At 30.8% G+C, this 23448-nt stretch overlaps 1 protein-coding gene across 4 annotated transcripts in view; it reads right to left on the bottom strand.

The window, feature by feature from the left end:
• Nucleotides 1-23448, bottom strand: part of Dh44-R2 (Diuretic hormone 44 receptor 2) — a 237232-nt gene that overhangs the window by 26600 nt on the left and 187184 nt on the right. For 3 of the 4 annotated variants that reach the window (XM_075313803.1, XM_075313804.1, XM_075313802.1), the window contains exons 9-11: nt 6014-6124; nt 3299-3484; nt 3082-3206 (exon numbers count right to left, since the gene is read on the bottom strand). In XM_075313803.1, the coding sequence (XP_075169918.1) occupies nt 3082-3206; nt 3299-3484; nt 6014-6124 (422 nt within the window). Of the gene's footprint in view, nt 1-2946; nt 3024-3081; nt 3207-3298; nt 3485-6013; nt 6125-23448 lie in introns of all 4 variants that reach the window. The other variant, XR_012723874.1, reaches the window with a different exon arrangement.

The following is a 23448-nucleotide window of genomic DNA, read 5'->3' as shown; positions in this document are numbered from 1 at the left end:
TATGGACCGATGTGGATCAAGTTTTGCATGGTTGTTAGAGACCATATACCAACATCATGTACCAAATTTCAACCGGAATTTTGCTCCTCCAAGAGGCTCCGGAGGTCAAATCTGGTGATCGGTTTATATGAGGGCTATATATAATTATGGACCGATATGGAGCAATTTTTGCATGGTTATTAGAGTCCATAAACCAAATTTCAGCCGGATCGGATGAAATTTGTTTCTCTTTGAGGCTCCTGAAGCTAAAACTGGGGATCGGTTTATATGGGGACTATATGTACTCATGGACCGATGTGGACCAATTTTTGCATGCTTGTTAGAGACCATATTCTAACACTATGTACTAAATTTCAGTCAGATCGGATGAAATATGCTTCTCTTAGAGGCTCCGCAAACCAAATCTGGGGGTCCGTTTATATGTGGTATATACGTAAAGGGGACCGATATGGCCCATTTTGCCAATACCATCCGATCTAAATCAATAACAACTACTTGTGCCAAGTTTGAAGTCGATAGCTTGTTTCGTTCGGAAGTTAGCGTGATTTCAACAGACGGACGGACGGACATGCTTAGATCGACTCAGAATTTCACCACGACCCAGAATATATATACTTTATGGGGTCTTAGAGCAATATTTCGATGTGTTACAAACGGAATGACAAAGTTAATATACCCCCCATCCTACACCCTCACAAAAAATCGCTTCTGCAACATATACTCCCAAACATATTTTGCTTCAAGCATATACATTTTTGGGTATTGCCCAAACATTTATATGTTTGATCTCTTCCAATATATAATATGTTTGAAAGCATATTGGTCTAACCAATATATGTTTGGATAGTCTAAGTTCCAAACATTTTGTATTTTTGCATCCAAATTCAATAATGTTGTCTTCCAAAAAACAATATGTTATTATGTGACCATATAGTATGTTTGGAAGCATTTTGCACCCAAAAATATGATATGCTTAAAAAAAATTCTCCCAAACAATATTGTGCTCAAAATTTTATTTATTTATTTATATATTTACAATCATAATGAATTATGAAAATAAACAGGTAATATAGGTGCTAACAATATAGGTTTTCGACCTGAATGCTCAAAATTTTGTTTCTGCCCAATTGTATATTCCCCGACATCTTTCTCACTTCCACGAGATTTTTTAGTTCTTAGCACCTTTTTCTGTAATACAAACATTGTAGAAGAAATTATTCAATTTTATGATTTTTTTTATTTTAATTTTACCTTTTGCCGGACGGGGATTCGAACAGCGGACCACACAGTTTGTAAGGATCAAAGAAGTAGCTGATCAATTGCCCAAGGAAAAATAAATGTTAATTTTGTAATAACAAGCAACAACCACCAACTTAATTCAATATCGCTCCATGTTAAATAGCGCTCCAAGCTACTAAACACATATATGTTTATAGGCTATTTCTAAATTAATATATGATTGCATCCAAGCATATTATATTTACAAACATTTTATGTCCCAAACATAATATGTTATATATGTCCCAAACATGTTATGCTAGTTTATGAACATTATATGCTTGCACTCAAAAATATTGTGTTTAAAAATTTGTGTTCCAAACATATAATGTTTATAGTCAAACATATGAAAAACAGTCTTTTTCATCCGTGTATGGTGGAGGGTATAATAATTGGATCAATTAATTTCGTGATTGAATCAGAAAAAAGTTTTTTTGTGTGTACCCTTCTACAGAGCCCGGACTTGAATCCAATTAAACAACTATTCGAAACTCTCAAAAACATCCTAATTGATATATGAAGCTGAATTCCCATAGATTTGATGAAAACCCTAGCCCACTCCATGCCAAAATGATTCCATGCTGTAATTCGAAAAAAAAATTACAAATTTTTTTTTTCTATGGAACAGAGATATCCCGTTATTTTTAGTTTTTCGCTCTTTTTTCAATAAACAAATAATATATCGAGTTAGAAATGTCCGATTATATCGTTGTTGATAAAGAATATTAATTCAGAGGTTTTTCGGTTCAGGAAAAAAATAAAAAAAAAAATCGTTAATTTCGCATAGCAAAAAAAACTTGTACACCAAAAATAAATGATATCGTTTCACAATTTATTTCATATTGATTGATGCACAATTTCATTTCATTTTTTCTGACAGTTTATGGAAATATAACCTTTATATAGCTCCCAAACAATTTGAAGGATCCGAGATGGTATCAAAAATGTTGGTTCATTTAGTGATGAAAAATATAATTTAATCGGCCTGCCCGATTATAGGCTTTCCTTACTTGCTTTATAAAAAAAGTGTGCTACTTTTTTTTAATTAATGTGCCAACTTTTATTGCAAGTAACCCTTTTGTGCCACTTTTTCGAAATCCTTGATGGTAACACTAGTGAAAGACCCAATTTTAAAGTTAAAGAAACTTTTGCTCCCACATTTTGTCATTTTCGAAATATATTTACAATGTATTTATGCGATCACAGTCATGATGGCAAAACCTGTAGCTAATTAAATTTCCTGTGAATTCATTTCAAACTCAAAATGCATATTTTATTTATATACATAATAAAACTTTAAGAAATCAAATAAGCAAGAGTAGACCACAAAAAAGGGAAATACATTTCTTGCAAACAAACACTGGCATATAAACGAGAATAAAATCCTTTAGATTTAGTCCCAAGAGGATATTAAATATGCAAAATTACATAGCTAAAAAACCAAACGTAAAACATTTTAGTATGTGAACATGGAATTAGACAACAAGGCAATGGTAACAAACAAATCCCCCCCCCAAAAAAAATATCCATTAAAATGACAAAGAAAGAGAAACCACAAAAATAAACAGAAAAAAATTGACATTTAAATAAGAGCAACGGGCATAATTACAACTTAGCTAGGGATGTAAGAAACAAAACAAAAACAAAAAAATTAAAGTTGATACTAACTTTTAAGTCATAGGTACATAGATAGGTGGTATGCGTATCTGTGTGTATATGTGTGCTCTTAAATTTCGCTCTTATTTCTAGAAGAGTGTGCTAGAGTGAGAGGAAGAGTGAGTAGGTAAGTGATGACGGTATTACCTTCGATTCCTATGCATGCTGCCATGTCTCAAATTGCGATGGTCACGCCATCTGTTGAAACGATGTCGTAATGTTTGTCGTACCTCCGAATTGAGAAAACAAAAGAACAACGATACAAAAAAGCCCTGAAAATAAGGACATTATATTAATTATCGTTTTCGTTCTCCTCCACTGGTGACGAAAAAAGTCCGAAAACAAAAAAACAGACGATACTTACTTGAGTGCTAATTAAAAACGCCCTTGTATTGTCAAACACATTGGCACTGATGCCCTGTTCTGGGCCCACCAACACCAGCAAATAGGTTATACCGAAAAGTGGTATCAGGACTAGTAGGGCCTTTGAAGCCTTATGATATTGCCTTGTCTCTAAGGTATTGGCCGAGCGCAATTTAGTGATGAGCACCTGTGGAGTAAACATAGAAGTAGAGCAATATTAAAACGTTCCAATGGCATGATGATGTTTAGGTGAAGGTTAAATCCAATGGTATGTACTGAATGCCATTTGGAAAAGCGGAAATATGCCTCACAATTTATTTGTGTCTCTCTTGTCGTTATTTTAATTTCCGGTTAATTAAATTCAAGGCAGTGAAAACTATTTAGTTTTGATTATGAGCCGTGAAAAGAAATCTTTTTGTTTACTGATATTTAATTTACTTCTATCACCCAAAAAAAAAAAAGTGAACCTACCATAAAAGAAAATGGAGATTTATTTTAGAAAATTTTAACTAAAATAGTTTTTCAATTGTAACATATTACAAATAAGTTTATATTGTTTGTTGTTTTTTTAGTTGTTTTAGAAAATTTCATATGTAGAAGGAAAAAAATATGGATATAAAAGTTATTAAAATCTCTTTAGCGCTACAGGAAGTTCTTGAACATGTCTTGACATGTACAATTTCAGTGAAATTTACTCATTTGAGAGATTTACGAACTCAATTTAAGCAAACTTCTCCCATTTTAAGAAAATATGAACTATTTTAATTTTTAGTAAAATTGTGTACAAAATTTTTGTACAACTTTGTTTCCTATATTTAGTTCACGCCATTAAAGTAAACAAACAATTATTCAAATAAGGAACATTTACTCACATTTGGCCAAAATTTTACAAAAATCAAAAAATTTTCATGAACTAAAATAAAATTACGTAGACATTAGCGCCCCGTTTTTGAGTGATTAATCTTATCTTTTTTTTCAATTTTAAATTATTCATTCGTTATTTTTTTTAATTTAATTTTAATATTAATTATAAATTTAATTTTAAATTTAATCTTAAATCAATTTTTGTTTTTAAATTATTTATTTTAAAGTTTTAGTTTTAACAGTAATTATTAATTTTAATTTTAATTTTAATTTTAATTTTAATTTTAATTTTAATTTTAATTTTAATTTTAATTTTAATTTTAATTTTAATTCTAATTTTAATTTTAATTTTAGTTTTAATTTTAATTTTAATTTTAATTTTAATTTTAATTTTAATTTTAATTTTAATTTTAATTTTAATTTTAATTTTAATTTTAATTTTAATTTTAATTTTAATTTTAATTTTAATTTTAATTTTAATTTTAATTTTAATTTTAATTTTAATTTTAATTTTAATTTTAATTTTAATTTTAATTTTAATTTTAATTTTAATTTTAATTTTAATTTTAATTTTAATTTTAATTTTAATTTTAATTTTAATTTTAATTTTAATTTTAATTTTAATTTTAATTTTAATTTTAATTTTAATTTTAATTTTAATTTTAATTTTAATTTTAATTTTAATTTTAATTTTAATTTTAATTTTAATTTTAATTTTAATATTAATTTTAATTTTAATTTTAATTTTAATTTTAATTTTAATTTTAATTTTAATTTTAATTTTAATTTTAATTTTAATTTTAATTTTAATTTTAATTTTAATTTTAATTTTAATTTTAATTTTAATTTTAATTTTAATTTTAATTTTAATTTTAATTTTAATTTTAATTTTAATTTTAATTTTAATTTTAATTTTAATTTTAATTTTAATTTTAATTTTAATTTTAATTTTAATTTTAATTTTAATTTTAATTTTAATTTTAATTTTAATTTTAATTTTAATTTTAATTTTAATTTTAATTCTAATTCTAATTTTAATTTTAATTTTAGTTTTAGTTTTAATTTTAATTTTAATTTTAATTTTAATTTAATTTTAATTTTAATTTTAATTTTAATTTAATTTTTAATTTTTAATTTTTAATTTTTAATTTTAATTTTAATTTTAATTTTAATTTTAATTTTTAATTTTAATTTTTAATTTTTAATTTTAATTTTAATTTTAATTTTAATTTCAATTTTAATTTTAATTTTAATTTTAATTTTAATTTTAATTTTAATTTTAATATTAATTTTAATTTTAATTTTAATTTTAGTTTTAGTTTTAGTTTTAGTTTTAATTTTAATTTTATTTTAATTTTAATTTTAATTTTAATTTTAATTTAATTTAATTTTTAATTTTAATTTTAATTAAAATTAATTTTAATTTTAATTTTAATTTTATTTTTAATTTTAATTTTAATTTTAATTTTAATTTTAATTTTAATTTTAATTTTAAATTTAATTTTAATTTTAATTTTAATTTTAATTTTAATTTTAATTTTAATTTTAGTTTTAATTTTCATTTTAATTTTAATTTTAATTTGAATTTGAATTTGAATTTGAATTTGAATTTGAATTTGAATTTGAATTTGAATTTGAATTTAAATTTAAATTTAAATTTTGATTTTAATTTAATTTGAATGTTAATTACTTTAGTTTAATTTCTTTAAATTAGAAAAGTACATTTATTTATTGTTCTTTGATTCTTTCACACTAAGCAATTAATTTTATATTTAAAAATATTCCAGATGCGAATCACTGTGTATATCTTTTGTTACCGTTCCCGTAAAATGCAGCGCACAACGTTACTTACCCACATTATCCTTATGAGAAATGCCAAATTTAATATCAGGACCAGTGAGGTAGGTCCCTGAAGTATCCAGTCTATGTGAGATTCACTCATCCAAGGACATTCGATGTCCAGCTGAAATGAACAGAAGTTAGGTAACTTTTAATAGCATCAAGACTGTATAAAAGAAACTTAAAATTCGTTTTATTATGACAAGACAGTGTTGTTTGAAAAGGTCTAAAAATTTCCTCAATACATGGAGAAAGCAATCGCAAGAGGTAAATTCAGTCATATCAGTCGAATGAGAAAGTCATTGTCGCAATGGGAATTTGGAATTGGAATTTTACATGGGCTTGTCATAGGGTAGAAATCATCCTTTTAAGCATCCGTTTCATTGATTTTGCATTAGTTCTTCAGTTGTGATACTATTTCGAATTCCATTTGACAATATAAGACACTCAAGTCAACTGGAGAAAAGAAAGAAGAGGCAGATTAACACATAGGTCGTATCTCAACTGAGAGACAATGGGAAGATGTAAGGAGAAGTGTGGAACACGTTGTACGCAACAAGAAGACAGCATGGATTTGGCGTTGTGAGAAATGAAAGCTGGAGACTGAACACAGACTACAATATGAGTCACGACGGGCTCCACCTCGAAGTATTGCGAAATCCGGAACATGGCATGTAGGCGCACTGTCGGGTGCATAAAGCATTTTCTCATCCCCACCACGGTTGGCACAGTTGATAGAATTCTACCAAAAATGGTAAATTTTTTACTCTTTGGTAGATTGGTAGAATTATTGATGCTTTGGTAGATTTTGCAGAATATTTCTCACCGTCTGAAATGTACTTCACAAATTCTCTATAAAAATGAAGTATTGACAAAATTTTCTATAAAGATAAAATATTGACAAAATTTTCTAAAAAAGTTAGAATTTTGCCAAAATTTTATTTCTTTAGAAAGTTTTGTCAAAATTTTATCTGTATAGAACATTTTGTCAAAATTTTATCTGTATAGAAAATTTTGTCAAAATTTAATTTTTAATGAAAATTTTCACAAGATTTTATTTCTATAGAAAATTTTGTCAAAATTTTATCTGTATATAAAATTTTGTCAAAATTTTATCTGTATAGAAGATTTTGTCAAAATTTTATTTTTATAGAAAATTGTCACAAAATTTTATTTCTATAGAAAATTTTGTCAAAATTTTATCTGTACAGAAAATTTTGTCAACATTTTAGCTGTATAGAAAATTTTGTCAAAATTTTATATGTATAGAAAATTTTGTCAAAATTTTACATGTATAGAAAATTTTGTCAAAATTTTATCTGTATAGAAAATTTTGTCAAAATTTTATATGTATAGAAAATTTTGTCAAAATTTTATCTGTATAGAAAATTTTGTCAAAATTTTATTTTTATAGAAAATTTTCACAAAATTTTATTTCTATAGAAAATTTTGGCAACATTTTATTTCTATAGATAATTTTGTCAAAATATTATTTCTTTATGGAGTTTGTAAGGCTTGAGGACATGTTGTAATAGCAAATAAAATCATAGTTTTTAACTGGTTTATTGCCAAATCTATCCAATATGTCGAACATTTGAAATATTGGAAAGATTTGAAAATTAAAGGTCAACTATACAACAAATACAAAATTTTATTTCTATAGTAAATTCTTACAAAACTTTATTTCTATTCAAAATTTGTCAAAATTTTATTTCTGCAGATTTTTTTGGCAAAATTTTATTCCAATGGAAATTTTTTGTAAAATTTTACTTCTACACCCTCACGAAAAATCGCTTCTGTAACATATACTCCCAAACATATTTTGCTTCAAGCATATACATTTTTGGGTATTGCCCAAACATTTATATGTTTGATCTCTTCCAATGTATAATATGTTTGAAAGCATATTGGTCTAAACAATATATGTTTGGGCAGTCTAAGTTCCAAACATTTTGTATTTTTGCATCCAAATTCAATAATGTTGTCTTCCAAAAAACAATATGTTATTATGTGAACATATAATATGTTTGGAAGCATTTTGCACCCAAAAATATTATATGCTTAAAAAAAATTCTCCCAAACAATATTGTGCTCAAAATTTTATTTATTTATTTATATATTTACAATCATAATGAATTATGAAAATAAACAGGTAATATAGGTGCTAACAACATAGGTTTTCAACCTGAATGCTCAAAATTTTGTTTCTGCCTAATTGTATATTCCCCCACATCTTTCTCACTTCCACGAGATTTTTTAGTTCTTAGCACCTTTTTCTGTAATACAAACATTGTAGAAGATATTATTCAATTTTATGATTTTTTTTATTTTAATTTTACCATTTGCCGGACGGGGATTCGAACAGCGGACCACACAGTTTGTAAGGATCAAAGAAGTAGCTGATCAATTGCCCAAGGAAAAATAAAATGTTAATTTTGTAATAACAAGCAACAACCACCAACTTAATTCAATATCGCTCCTTGTTAAATATCGCTCCTTGTTAAATATCGCTCCAAGCTACTAAACACATATATGTTTATAGGCTATTTCTAAATTAATATATGTTTGCATCCAAGCATATTATATTTACAAACATTTTATGTCCCAAACATAATATGTTCTAACATATTAACATATATGTCCCAAACATGTTATGCTAGTTTATGAACATTATATGCTTGCACTCAAAAATATTGTGTTTAAAAATTTGTGTTCCAAACATATAATGTTTATAGCCAAACATTTGAAAAGCAGTCTTTTTCATCCGTGTACGAGTATAGAAAATTTTTTCAAAATTTTATTTCTATAGTAAATTCTTGCAAAATTTTATTTCTATATAAAATTTTGTCAAAATTTTATTTCTACAGAATTTTTGGCAATATTTTTGTAAAATTTTATTTCTATAGAGGAGTTTTGTGCAATTTTGTTCCGTATAAAATTTTGTCAAAATTGTATGTCTATAGAAAAATTTGTCAAAATTTAGCTATAGAAAATTTTGACAAAATTTTATTTCTATAAAAATTTCTTTTTATACCCTCCACCATAGGATGGGGGGTATATTAACTTTGTCATTCCGTTTGTAACACATAGAAATATTGCTCTAAGACCCCATAACATATATATATTCTGGGTCGTGGTGAAATTCTGAGTCGATCTGAGCATGTCCGTCCGTCCGTCTGTTGAAATCACACTAACTTCCGAACGACACCAGCTATCGACTTGAAACTTGGCACAAGTAGTTGTTATTGATGTAGGTCGGATGGTATTGCAAATGGGCCATATCGGTCCACTTTTACGTATAGCCCCCATATAAACGGACCCCCAAATTTGGCTCGCAGACCCTCTAAGAGAAGCAAATTTCATCCGATCCGGCTGAAATTTGGTACATGGTGTTAGTATATGGTCTCTAACAACTATGTAAAAATTGGTCTACATCGGTCAATAATTATATATAGCCCCCATATAAACCGATCCCGAGATTTGGTTTTGGAGCCTCTTGAAGGAGCAAATTTCATCCGAGTCAGTTGAAATTTGGTACATTGTGCTAGTATATGGCCGTTAACAACCATGCCTAACTAGGTCCATATCGGTCTATACAAAAATTGGTCCATATCAAGTTCATAATTGTATATAGCCCCCCATAAAAGCGACACCCATATTTCAATTCTGGCTCCCTACGTACCGTGCAAAAGTCCATATTGATTCGTAATTATTTTTAGACTTACATACCTTTTTGTCTAATATATACCACGTGTGGACTAACTCACAATTTAGAAAACGATTTAAGATACCACAACCCAAGTAATTCGATTGTGTATAACAGTCTTTCGTAGAAGTTTCTACGCAATCCATGGTGGAGGGTACATAAGATTCGGTCTGGCCGAACTTACGGCCGTTTATACTTGTTTGAGTTTTATTTCGATAGATAATTTTTGCAAAATTTTATTTCTATAGCAAATTCGTGCAAAAGTTTAGTTCTCTAGAAAATTTTTTGCAAAACTTTATTTCTACAGAATATTTTAGAAAATTGTATTTGTACAGAAGTTTTTTTGTAATTTTTTATTTTTATAGAAATTTTTTGTAAAATTTTTTTCTATAGAAAATTTTTGCAAAATTTTATTTGTATAGAAAAATTTTTGTAAAATTTGTTCCGTAGAAAATTTTGTCAAAAATTTTATTTCTGCAATTTTTTTATTTTGTTTCTATAGATAATTTTTGCAAAATTTTATTTCTAATTATACAATTATTTTTCGAGCTTTATGGACAGATATAGATTAAGGAACATAGTTAATAGAGCCATTGAAAAAAAACGCCAGATACAAATCTATACACTCCTGGACTGTACATGTTTCGGTTCGGGCGAATGAACAACATGTTCAAGTACAGTCCAGGCGTGTATAGATTTGTATCTGGCGTTTTCTTTTCAATGGCTCTATTAACTATGTTCCTTAATCTATATCTGTCCATAAAGCTCGAAGAATAATTGTATAATTAGATATTATGCATTTGGACGTCAATTGCCTGTTTCGGTATCAGGCTAACATGAAATATAAAAAAAAAATTATTTCTATAGCAATTTATTTATTTAGCAAAATTTTATTTTTATAGAAAATTTTTTTAAAATTTTATTTCTATAGAAATTGAAGTACCTCTTAATTGGGTAGGAAAATTTTCCAAATCTACCAAAACATCAAGAATTCTATCAGTTTACCAAACAGAAAAATACAAAGTTAAATTTTGTCAAAGTTGTATTTCTATAGAAAAATTTTTCAAAATTTTGCTATAGAAAATTTTATGAAAATTTTGCTATAGAAAATTTTATGAAAATTTTGCTATAGAAAATTTTGTCAAAATTTTATTTCTATAAATTTTTTTTAAGTTTTATTTCTATAGATAATTTTTACAAATTCTTGCAAAAGTTTACTTTCCTAGAAAATTTTTTGCAAAACTTTATTTCTACAGAATATTTTAGAAAATTTTATTTGTATAGAAATTTTTTGTAAAATTTTATTTTTATAGAAATTTTTTGTAAAATTTTATTTCTATAGAAAATTTTTGCAAAATTTTATTTCTATAGAATATTGTTGTAGCACTTCTTAATTGGGGAGGAAATTTTTCCGAAATCTACCAAAACGTCAAGAATTCTACCGATTTACCAAACAGTAAAATATTTACCATTTACCATTAGAATTCTACCAACTGTGACAACCGTGGTTACACATGCAATGACAAAGTTAAATTTTGTCAAAATTGTATTTCTATAGAAAAATTTGTCAAAATTTTGCTATAACATAGAAAAAAAATATTTCTGCAGATTTTTTTTTTCAATTTTGTTTCTATAGATAATTTTTGCAAAATTTTATTTTTATAGGAAATTTTTGCAGAACTTTATTTCTACAGAATATTTTGCAAAATTTTATTTTTATAGAAAATTTTTGTAAAATGTTATTTCTATCGAAAATTGAAGTACCTCTTAAGTGGGGAGGAAAATTTTCCAAAATCTACCAAAACATCAAGAATTCTACCAGTTTAACAAACAGTAAAATATTTATTTACCATTTTTGTAGAATTCTATTAACTGTGACAACCGTGGTTACACATGGAATGACAAAGTTAAATGTATGGTGGTTCCCTGGAGAAGCTTTACAAGAAATGTTTGCGGAGCAACTTCCATTTACTGGGTCGTTATTCTCTCTAGGGTTGTACACATTAATTGTAGCAGTAAATTAGTTTTTAATTGGCAATTGAAAAAACGTTCTTACTTCTTTGATTAAGCTTAAGAAGAAACCGATAACGCCAATTCTTAAGTCAAATTTATATCAATGTACTTTTTCTCCAACAAACATCTCACTCAATTAATTACGTATAAATCTGTGTAGTTTGCAATTCACAATTAGAAATAGTTTTTGTTAACATGTACTTAAAGTTTAAAACATTTCTTGTACTGGTTTTAAATGTGGGTTATCGTGACAAAAAATAAAAAAAAAAAATATTTATGATACACTATGAACGGTCGGGTATTGTTTTTGTTTTTATGGAAAATTTTTTATATCACTCAGGTCGTGGATAAAAACCATGTTTTCGCCTCCCTTATAGTGATATTTAAGCCTAAAAATTTTCAATACAATGTAGTTACACTGTACAACTTTTTACAAAAACCATCGAGAGCGCCACTTATCCACAGTTTAATTGAATTCACTGGAAATACAGAAGAATAAATCTCCCCTTTTCACACAATACAGGTTGTTTAGCACCAAAGGGTGTTTGCTTCCAAAACCCAAACCGATACTGAGGAGTGAACATCATCCGATTTATTTTCTATTCACATATCAATATCCAGATTTACCAAGCATCAAATCAATATAACTCTGAGATTTTTGAAACGTAATTGAACTAAATTGGAAGTGCATGCATGAATTCATTTGGGAATAACAGCTCATGGCAAGCAAAATATATTTGTACACGAAAGAAAAATTGTGTTGTTTATATGTTTGGATACAAAAATAAGTAGTTTGAAAGAAAAATTGTTAATATAACTTGTGTGGGTACAAACGCATTGTATTTGAAAATTGTAAATTTTGTTTGGGATCGATATATTTTTTTAGCACAAATAAGGTTTGCACAGAAGCATATAATTCTTACAACAAACCTGCAAACTGTTTCAGAAATTTAAATATAACAACAGAATTAATACCTGCAGCGAAACAACATATTTTTATGGCATTTGAATTTTTATACCCTGCGCCACACTGTGGAACAGGGTATTATAAGTTAGTGCATATGTTTGCAACACCCAGAAGGAGACGAGATAGACACATGGTGTCTTTGGCAAAAATGCTCAGGCTGAGTCGATATAGCCTTGTCCGTCTGTCCGTGAACACATTTTTGTAATCAAAGTCTAGGTCGCAGTTTAAGTCCAATTTGGCACAAGCATGTTTTTTGGCTCAGAATAGAACCCTATTGATTTCGGAAGAAATCGGTTCAGATTTAGATATAGATCCCATATATATATATATATATATATATATATATATATATAATATATATATTATATATATATATATATATATATATATATATATATATATATATATATATATATATATATATATATATATATATATATATATATATATATATATATATATATATATATATTTATATATATATATATATATATATATATATATATATATATATATATATATATATATATATATATATATATATATATATATATATATATATATATATATATATCGCCCGATATGGATTTATATGGCCCCAGAAGCCAGTATTTTCCCCTAATTTGTCTAAATTTTTGCACAAGAAGAACAATGAGTACTATAGTCAAGTGTGCCAAATTTTATTGAAATCGGTTCAGATTTAGATATAGCTCCCATATATATCTTTCGCCCGATACGGACTACGGTCCCAGAAATTTTACCCCAATTTGGTTGAAATTTTGCACTAGCAGTACAACTAGTAGTGTAGTCAAGTGTGCCAAATTTTACTGAAATATATATATCTGCCATATATAGCTTTCGCCCAATTTTTTGCTCCGATTTAGCTGAAAATTTACAGGGAGTAGAATTGGCATTGTAGCTATGCGTGCCAAATTTGGTTGAAATCGGTTCAGATTTATATATATCTCCCATATATAGCTTTCGCCCGATTTACACTCATAGGACCACAGAAGCCAATTTTTTGCTCCGATTTAGTTGAAATTTTGCCCATGGAGTAGAATTAGCATTGTAGCTATGCGTGCCAAATTTGGTTGAAATCGGTTCAGATTTAGATATATCTCCCATATATAGCTTTCGCCCGATTTACACTCATATGACCACAGAGGCCAATTGTTATCTCCGAATTTTGCACAGGGAGTAGAATTAGCAATGTAGCTATGCGTGCCAAATTTGGTTGAAATCGGTTCAGATTTAGATATAGCTCCCATATATATGTTTTTCTGATTTCGACAAAAATGGTCAAAATACCAACATTTTCTTTGTAAAATCGCCACTGCTTAGTCGAAAAGTTGTAAAAATGACTCTAATTTCCCTAAACTTCTAATACATATATATTGAGCAATAAATCATAAATAAACTCTTGCGAAGTTTCCTTAAAATTGCTTCAGATTTAAATGTTTCCCATATTTTTATACCCTTCACCACTACTGTGGTACAGGGTATAATAAGTTTGTGCATTTGTATGTAACGCCAAGAAGGAGTAATCATAGACCAAGGAGTAATCATAGACCGTTTAGTATACGGATCGGCTTAGAATTAAATTCTGAGTCGATTTAGCGATGTCCGTCTGTCTGTTGATGTATTTTTGTGTGCAAAGTACAGCTCTCAGTTTTAGTCCGATTGACCTAAAATTTGGTATATGGTCCTGTTTCGGCTCAAAGACGATTTAGTTGAAATTAGTTGAAATTTTGCACAGGGAGTAGAATTAGCATTGTAGCTATGCGTGCCAAATTTGGTTGACATCGGTTCAGATTTAGATATAGCTCCCATATATATGTTTTTCTGATTTCGAAAAAAATGGTCAAAATACCAACATTTTCCTTGTTAAATCGCCACTGCTTAGTCGAAAAGTTTTAAAAATTACTCTAATTTTCCTAAACTTCTAATACATATATATCGAGCGATAAATCATAAATAAACTTTTGCGAAGTTTCCTTCAAATTGCTTCAGATTTAAATGTTTCCCATATTTTTTTACTAAAATTGTGTTCCACCCTAGTGCATTAGCCAACTTAAATTTTGAGTCTATAGATTTTGTAAAAGTCTATCAAATTCTGTCCAAATCGAGTGATATTTAAATGTATGTATTTGGGACAAACCTTTATATGTAGCACCCAACACATTTGACGGATGTGATATGGTATCGCAAATTTAGATCTACAAAGTGGTGCAGGGTATAATATAGTCGGCCCCGTCCGACTTTAGACTTTTCTTACTTGTTTTTTTATTAACATTGTGTTTCATCCCAGAGCGTTAGCCAATTTTAATTCTAGAGTTTTTGTAGAAGTACAAAAAATTGTCTCCATTAAAAGTATTTGTATCTGGAAATGCAAACCTTTATATAGCTCCGAGCAAATTTGAAGTAGTTGAGATGGTAACACAAATGTTTGTCTACATAGTGGTGAAGGGTATAATATAGTCGGCTCAGCCCGACTTTAGACTTCACTTACTTGTTATACCCACCACCATAGAATGGTGACGGGGGTATAATAAGTTTGCCATTCTGTTTGTAACTCGTCGAAATATCGATTTCCGACTATAAATTATACATATTCTTGGTCAGGGAGAAATTCCAAGGCGATATAACGATGTCCGTTTGTCCGTCTGTCTGGCTGTCTGTCTGTTGTAATCACGCTACAGTCTTCAATAATGAAGCAATCGTGCTGAAATTTTGCTCAAACTCGTCTTTTGTCTGCAGGCAGGGCAAGTTTGAAGATGGGCTATATCGGTCCAGGTTTTGATATAGTTCTCATATAAACCGACATCCCGATTTGTCTTGGGCTTATAGAAATCGTAGTTTGTATCCAATTTGCCTGAAATTTGAAAGTAAAGAGGTGTGCCAAAAATGGTGAGCATCGGTCCATGTTTTGGTATAGCCCCCATATAGACCGATCTCCCGATTTTACTTCTTGGGCTTATAGAAACCACAGTTTTTTTTTTCAATGTACCTGAAAGTGGAAATCTAGAGGTATTGTAGGACCACCAATACGTGTGCCAAAAATTGTGAGTATCAGGCCATATTTTGGTATAGCCCCCATATAGACCGATCTCCCGATTTTACTTCTTAGGCTTATAGAAACCGCAGTTTTTATCCAATTTACCTGAAATTGAAAATCGAGAGGAACTTTAGAACCGTAAACAGGTGTGCCAAAAATGGTGAGTATCGGTCCATATTTTAGTATAGCCCCCATAAGAACGATCTCCCGATTTAACTGCTTGGGTTTCTAGAAACCGTAGTTTTTATCTGATTTGCCTAAAATTTTAAATATTCTGTTATTTAAGGATCGCAAAAACGTGTATCGGATTAAGTTTTTATCGGTCCATTTGGTAATGCCTCCATATAGACTGACTTCACTTCTAAAGGGTATAGAAGGCGCACTGGTAATGAAAATTGCTTGAAACTCAATGTAAAATTTCCAGATTTTACTTCTCGGGTGAACATCTACAGATTTAAGATTTCAAATCAAGACGTTATTTTATAATTTTCTTGCACACTTACAAGAGATGTTATTGATTCCTCTAAATCTCAAACAAAAATGGTTCTTATAAATCCAGAATCTGATATAGTCCTCATAGGTGAAATATTTAAATTTATCTTCGGGAAGTGTCCTCAAGTCCTCCTGAAATTTCAAAGGAAACCCTAATAGTTGGTTCATGGTGGTGGGTATTTAAAATTCGGCCCGGCCGAACTTACTGCTGCATATACTTGTTTTTGTATTTTAAGTCTATAGATTATAAATTTTGTTCAGATGGAGTCAGATTTAAATGTATGTATTTGGGACAAAAAACTTTATATATAGCACCCAACACATTTGGCGGATTTGATATAGCATCGAAAATGTGGATTCACAAAGTGGTGCAGGGTATAATATAGTCGGCCCCACCCGACTTTAGACTTTCCTTTTCTGGTTTTTTTTCACATTGTGTCTCGTCGCCGGGCGTTAGACGATTTAAATTTTAAGTGCAGAGATTTCGTAGAAGTTTAAAAAACCAATTGTCGAATCAATTTGTGGTATCAATAATTTTGATCCACAAATTGAACTACAGTCGCCGCTGCCCCTATTCAGTCTTTCCTTACATGTACCAAATAACATTTAAAGGGATAGTATGAAATTTCTTTGAAATTTAATTCCTATCCAAAGTGTTCTTCAAACTGAGTAAGAGTTGAATTTCTAGCAGAAGATATTAAATCCTTACGTTGCTATAACCACTTGATTTGAATGACTTCCAAATGAAAGTGAACCGAAAGAAGTTAGAGGAGAAAAAGCAGTTAAAGTATCAACTAGTCAGGAAATTTTCAATCAAACTGGTGGTATGCAAGAAAAAAACAAAACGAATTGGAAATATTTGCATAAATCTACAATGAAAAATCTCAGGCAGCTGGGGGTGTGTTTTTCTCGTCATCGTAAATTCCCAGAATATGACTGAGTAATATAAGCCTGTGTAAATCCTGAAAATGATACCATTCACCAAGAGCTTGATGGGCATATCAACAGATGACAGCGATTATTTGAAGAGCTTTGAATTTAGAAAAGAATTTCATTAAAATATGGGTATTTCATAAATCCTCAAAATCGAATGCGGATATGCAATAGAAATAATATGCCATGCTAACAGGTTGGCTGATAAGTCCCCGGTCTGACACATAGATGGCGTCGCTAGTATTAAATGCATATTATTTTTATATAGTATCCACCTTCAAATGATTCGTGTCAAAATTTGACGTCTGTAAGTCAATTAGTTTGTGAGATAGAGCGTCTTTTGTGAAGCAACTTTTGTTATTGTGAAAAAAATGGAAAAAAGGGATTTCGTGTTTTGATAAAATACTGTTTTCTGAAGGGAAAAAATACGGTGGAAGCAAAAACTTGGTTTGATAATGAGTTTCCGGACTCTGCCCCAGGGAAATCAACAATAATTGATTGGTATGCACAATTCAAGCATGGTGAAATGAGCACGGAGGACGGTGAACGCAGTGGACGCCCAAAAGAGGTGGTTACCGACGAAAACATCAAAAAAATCCACAAAATTATTTTGAAAGACCATAAAATGAAATTGATCGAGATAGCGGAGACCTTAAATATATCAAAGGAACGTGTTGGTCATATCATTCATCAATATTTGGATATGCGGAAGCTCTGTGCAAAATGGGTTCCGCGCGAGCTCACATTTGACCAAAAACAACAACGTGTTGATGATTCTGAGCGGTGTTTGCAGCTGTTAACTCGTAATACACCCGAGTTTTTCCGTCGATATGTGACAATGGATGAAACATGGCTCCATCAATACACTTCTGAGTTCAATCGACAGTCGGCTGAGTGGACAGCGACCGGTGAACCGTCTCCGAAGCGTGGAAAGACTCAAAAGTCCGCTGGCAAAGTAATGGCCTCTGTTTTTTGGGATGCGCATGGAATAATTTTTATCGATTATCTTGAGAAGGGAAAAACCATCAACAGTGACTATTATATGGCGTAATTGGAGCGTTTGAAGGTCGAAATCGCGGCAAAACGGCCCCATATGAAGAAGAAAAAAGTGTTGTTCCACCAAGATAACGCACCGTGCCACAAGTCATTGAGAACGATGACAAAAATTCATGAATTGGTCTTCGAATTGCTTCCCCACCCACCGTTTTCACATGATCTGGCCCCAGCGACTTTTTCTTGTTCTCAGACCTCAAAACGATGCTCGCAGGGAAAAAATTTGGCTGCAATGAAGAGATGATCGCCGAAACTGAGGCCTATTTTGAGGCAAAACCGAAGGAGTACTACCAAAATGGTATCAAAAAATTGGAAGGTCGTTATAATCGTTGTATCGCTCTTGAAGGGAACTATGTTGAATAATAAAAACGAATTTTGACAACAAAATGTGTTTTTCTTTGTTGGACCGGGGACTTATCAGCTAACCTGTTAGATATAGCTCCCATATATATCTTTCGCCCGATTTTCCGTCATATGACCACGTAGGTCAAAGTTGTAGTCCGATTTACGTGAAATTTTGCACAGGGAGTAGAATTTAAATACTAAGTATGCATGTCAACTTTGGTTGCAGTCGGTTCAATTTTCTAAATAGCTTCCATATATATGTTTTGGGCAAAAATGGCCAAAATACCCACATTTTCCTTATAAAATCGCCATTGCTAAGTCGAAAACTTGTATAAGTGACTCAAATTTTTCTTTATTTCTAATACATATCTATCGACCGATAAATCACAAATAAACTTTTGCGAAGTTGCCTCAAAATTGCTTCAGATTTAAATGTTTCCCATATTTTTTACTAACATAGTGTAGCATCCCAGAGCATTATCCATCTTAAATATTAAGTCTATAGATTATAAATTTTTTTCAGATGGAGTCAGATTTAAATGTTCGTATTTGGAACAAAAACATTTATATATAGCACCCAACACATTTGACGGATTTGATATACTATCGAAAATGTGGATTTACAAAGTGGTGCAGGGTATAATATAGTCGGCCCCGCCCGACTTTAGACTTTTATTACTTGTTTTTTATTAGATTTAGGATGCAAATTTTGCTTCCCTCTATTAAAGTCGTACGTCTTTAAACTAAGGCAAATTTTCCTTAAATTTAAGAAATACATTTTTGATTTAAAGAAATCGTCCTTACATTCACTGAAATATTGAATCTTTAGATATAAGATATTTGAAATATAGGCTAAGATTTATTTTGAGGATTTAATATCATTTGTTTAAAGTTATTTGTTTTTTTTTTGGAATTAAGAAAACATTTTTTACTTTGAAGTTTTTAAACTGGCATTTGTTTGTACGTGAATAGCTTTTGTTAATATACCGCGAAAAGAATGAATGGATATTCGATAAATGAGATCTGTATCCTAGATTTATATCCAGAAATGTCACTAAAAATGTCTTTATTTTAAAGAAGTCGCATCTTTGGGTCGGAATCAATACCAAAATCCTTAAGGGTCAAAATCTTTGGATGCAAGTAAACTTTTTTTGAGTGTATAGTCTGCATATAAACTGATCCCCAGATTTAGCTTCCAGGGCTTCGAGAAGGTGCAAATTTCATCCGATTCGGATGAAAAAATTTTCTTAGTTCAACGACATATTTTGTTTAACGTAGGGACGCAAATTATCAACCTTCGTAATTATCAATTTTCTTTTACTTAAAATTTCATTATTTTAAGAAAAATGACCTGAATGTTATGTTTGTTATGTACAGTACATGTCCTAAAATATAGGTTTCATATTTGGTTAATAGGTTTTTTTGACCAGTGTATAGTCGTTTGGTCCAACAATGGCCATGGAGCTTCGGTGGATCTGCCTTTGGTATAGTTGGGCCTAAATTTTGTGATTTTCTTCATCTTATTCTTCAATTTGGTCCAATCCATGCTTTTATGCAGGCGTACACTGAGAAAAATATTTACGTGATATAAACGATTACGCAATCTAAATTTTAGGATGCGAAATTTACAAAATATTGAGGACAAATTTCTTTAAAATAATGAAATTTCAATTAAAATAAAGTTTATAATCTTAGCTTCAAAAATTTTTTTCATTAAATTTAGGACACAAATTTTGTAAAGAAACACATTTTTGATTTAAAGAAATTGTCCTTAAATTAAATGAAATATTGAAACTTTAGATTTAAGATAAAAACGCTTCAAATAAAGGCTAAGACTTATTTTGAGGATTTAGCGTCTTTGGTTTAAAGTTTTTTTTTTGGAATTATCAAAACATTTTTTACTTTGAAGTATCCGTTATAATTTGGATTTTTAAACTGGCATTTGTTTTTACGTGAGTACCTTTAAAAAATTCGTTTTTATTATTCAACATAGTTCCCTTCAAGAGCGATACAACGATTATAACGACCTTCCAATTTCTTGATACCATTTCGGTAGTACTCCTTCGGTTTTGCCTCAAAATATGCCTTAGTTTCTGCGAGCATCCTTTTGGGGTCTGAGAACAAGAAAAAGTCGCTGGGGGCCAGATCTGGAGAATATGGTGGGTGGGGAAGCATTTCGAAGCCCAATTCATGAATTTTTGCCATCTTTCTCAATGACTTGTGGCACGGTGCGTGGTCTTGGTGGAACAAATCCTTTTTCTTCTTCATATGGGGCCGCTTTGCCGCGATTTCGACCTTCAAACGCTCCAATAACGCCATATAATAATAACTGTTGATGGTTTTTCTCTTCTCAAGATAATCGATAAAAATTATTCCATGCGCATTCCAAAAAACAGAGGCCATTACTTTGCCAGCGGACTTTTGAGTCTTTCCACTCTTCGGAGACGGTTCACCGGTCGCTGTCCACTCAGCTGACTATCCATTGGACTCAGAAGTGTAGTGATGGAGCCATGTTTCATCCATTGTCACATATCGACGGAAAAACTCGGGTATATTACGAGTTAACAGCTGCAAACACCGCTCAGAATCATCAACACGTTGTTGTTTTTGGTCAAATGTGAGCTCGCGCGGAACCCATTTTGCACAGAGCTTCCGCATATCCAAATATTGATGAATGATATGACCAACACGTTCCTTTGATATATTTAAGGCCTCCGCTATCTCGATCAATTTCATTTTATGGTCTTTGAAAATAATTTTGTGGATTTTTTTGATGTTTTCGTCGGTAACCACCTCTTTTGGGCGTCCACTGCGTTCACCGTCCTCCGTGCTCATTTCACCATGCTTGAATTTTGCATACCAATCAATTATTGTTGATTTCCCTGGGGCAGAGTCCGGAAACTCATTATCAAGCCAAGTTTTTGCTTCCACCGTATTTTTTCACTTCAGAAAACAGTATTTTATCAAAACACGAAATTCCTTTTTTCCATTTTTTTCACAATAACAAAAGTTGCTTCACAAAAGACGCTCTATCTCACAAACTTAACTGACTTACAGACGTCAAATTTTCACACGAATCATTTGAAGGTTGGTACTATATAAAAATAATATGTAATTAATACTAGCGACGCCATCTATGTGTCAGACCGGGGACTTATCAGCCTACCTGTTACCAAAAACCTTAAGGGATGGTCAAAATCTTTGGATCCAAGTAAACTTTTTTTTGAGTGTAGGGTTGGAATTACCAATTCCCCCAAGTGGAGAGATTCTCATACCCCCAGTACAGGGCAGTAATATATATAGCTCTCCAAGATCATTTGATCTTAGCAGAATCATCTTCCGCAGATCCTATTCGGGACAGATGTGTTCTGACATCCTGCCGAAAATGACTATCATCGAGGATAAAATCACAATAACTGTCAATAAATTTGTGTGGACCCATACAATTTGTCAATCGCTCAAAAAAGGGTCTAAGGAAATGCTTTAAAAACTACGATCGCAGTATTTGGAAACACGTATATGACATCGTGACAGATCATCATCTGTGGATTTATGTATATGAGGCTGAAAATAAACATCAGTCGGTTGTTCGACAAAACATGCATTCTAGACCGCTTGTTTAGGGTCTAAAATGCATGTTTTGGAGATGCCTCAATGGTTTATATAGATGTAATATTTTGAAAAACAATAAAGCGATTTTCGATAATTAATATTTGTTATTGTTCTCTAATCCTGATATAAAAGGCAATGGTTAGGTTAGGTTAGGTTAAAGTGGCAGCCCGATTAAGATTCAGGCTGACTTAGACTATTCAGTCCATTGTGATACCACATTAACTAAAAGTACCTATTACCTATGGGCACTTCTAGTTTTAACCGCTGAACCGTCTCGATTATTTTTCTTCGCTGAACCAACCAGATTGTTCCAAAAACATTAGCAGACTGCTTAAGTTAACGTTTTCAAGATCCGCCAGTAATCTGAAGCTATATGATCCTAAAAGTTGCTTGCGCTTTATACGAAATGCAAGATACTCACACAAGAGGTGTTTAATTGATTCCTTTTCCTCCGCATCATGACAGCTCATACAATAGTCATTATACTTCGCGCCTATAGTTTTTGCAAAATCGCCTATCAGGTAGCGACCCGTTATAGCAGATATCAGGAGTGATATCTGACGTCTCGAGAACACTAGCATATCTAGTGTGCGGTTTAAGTTTAAATGGGGCCATATTTGCTTGGCGTCGTTACAGCCCTTGCAATTCTCCCATCGAACGTTTGCCATCTTAACAGCCTTCTCACGCAGCATGAGCTTGCAGGTAGCCAGGGGCATACCAACAGATTCTAGATCCCCTGTATATGTAAGGTAGTCCCTAGCCTTGCCAACTCATTCGCTTCGCAGTTCCCCGGTATGTTTCCATGGCCAGGCACCCATGTTAGGTGAATATTGCACTGCTCCGCCATCTCATTGAGAGATTTGCGGCAGTCGATGGGCGTTTTCGAGTTGAGGAACACAGAGTCCAAGGATTTTATTGCAGGTTGACTGTCTGAGTATATATTAATGCCCACATTTTTTGGAACATTACTTCTCAACCAATTCGCCACCTCTCTTATTGCTAATATTTCAGCCTGAAAAACACTCCAGTGATTAGGTAATCTTTTCGCTATTTGAAGTTCCAGATCATTAGAATATACTCCGAAACCCACTTGGCCATCCAATTTGGAGCCATCAGTGTAGAAATCTATATATCTTTTATTCCCCGGGGTCCGTGTACACCACGCCTCACTGTTGGGAATTAGAGTCTCAAACTTTTTGTCGAAAAGTGGACTCGCCAAAGTGTAATCCACTATGTTAGGCACATCTGGCATTATTTTGAGGACCGAACTGT

The sequence above is a fragment of the Haematobia irritans genome, chromosome 5 (assembly GCF_050003625.1).
Source record: "Haematobia irritans isolate KBUSLIRL chromosome 5, ASM5000362v1, whole genome shotgun sequence".
NCBI lineage: Eukaryota > Metazoa > Arthropoda > Insecta > Diptera > Muscidae > Haematobia > Haematobia irritans.
The sequence above is the reverse complement of the archived record's forward strand: the minus strand, read 5'-3'. Positions and strand labels throughout refer to the sequence as shown.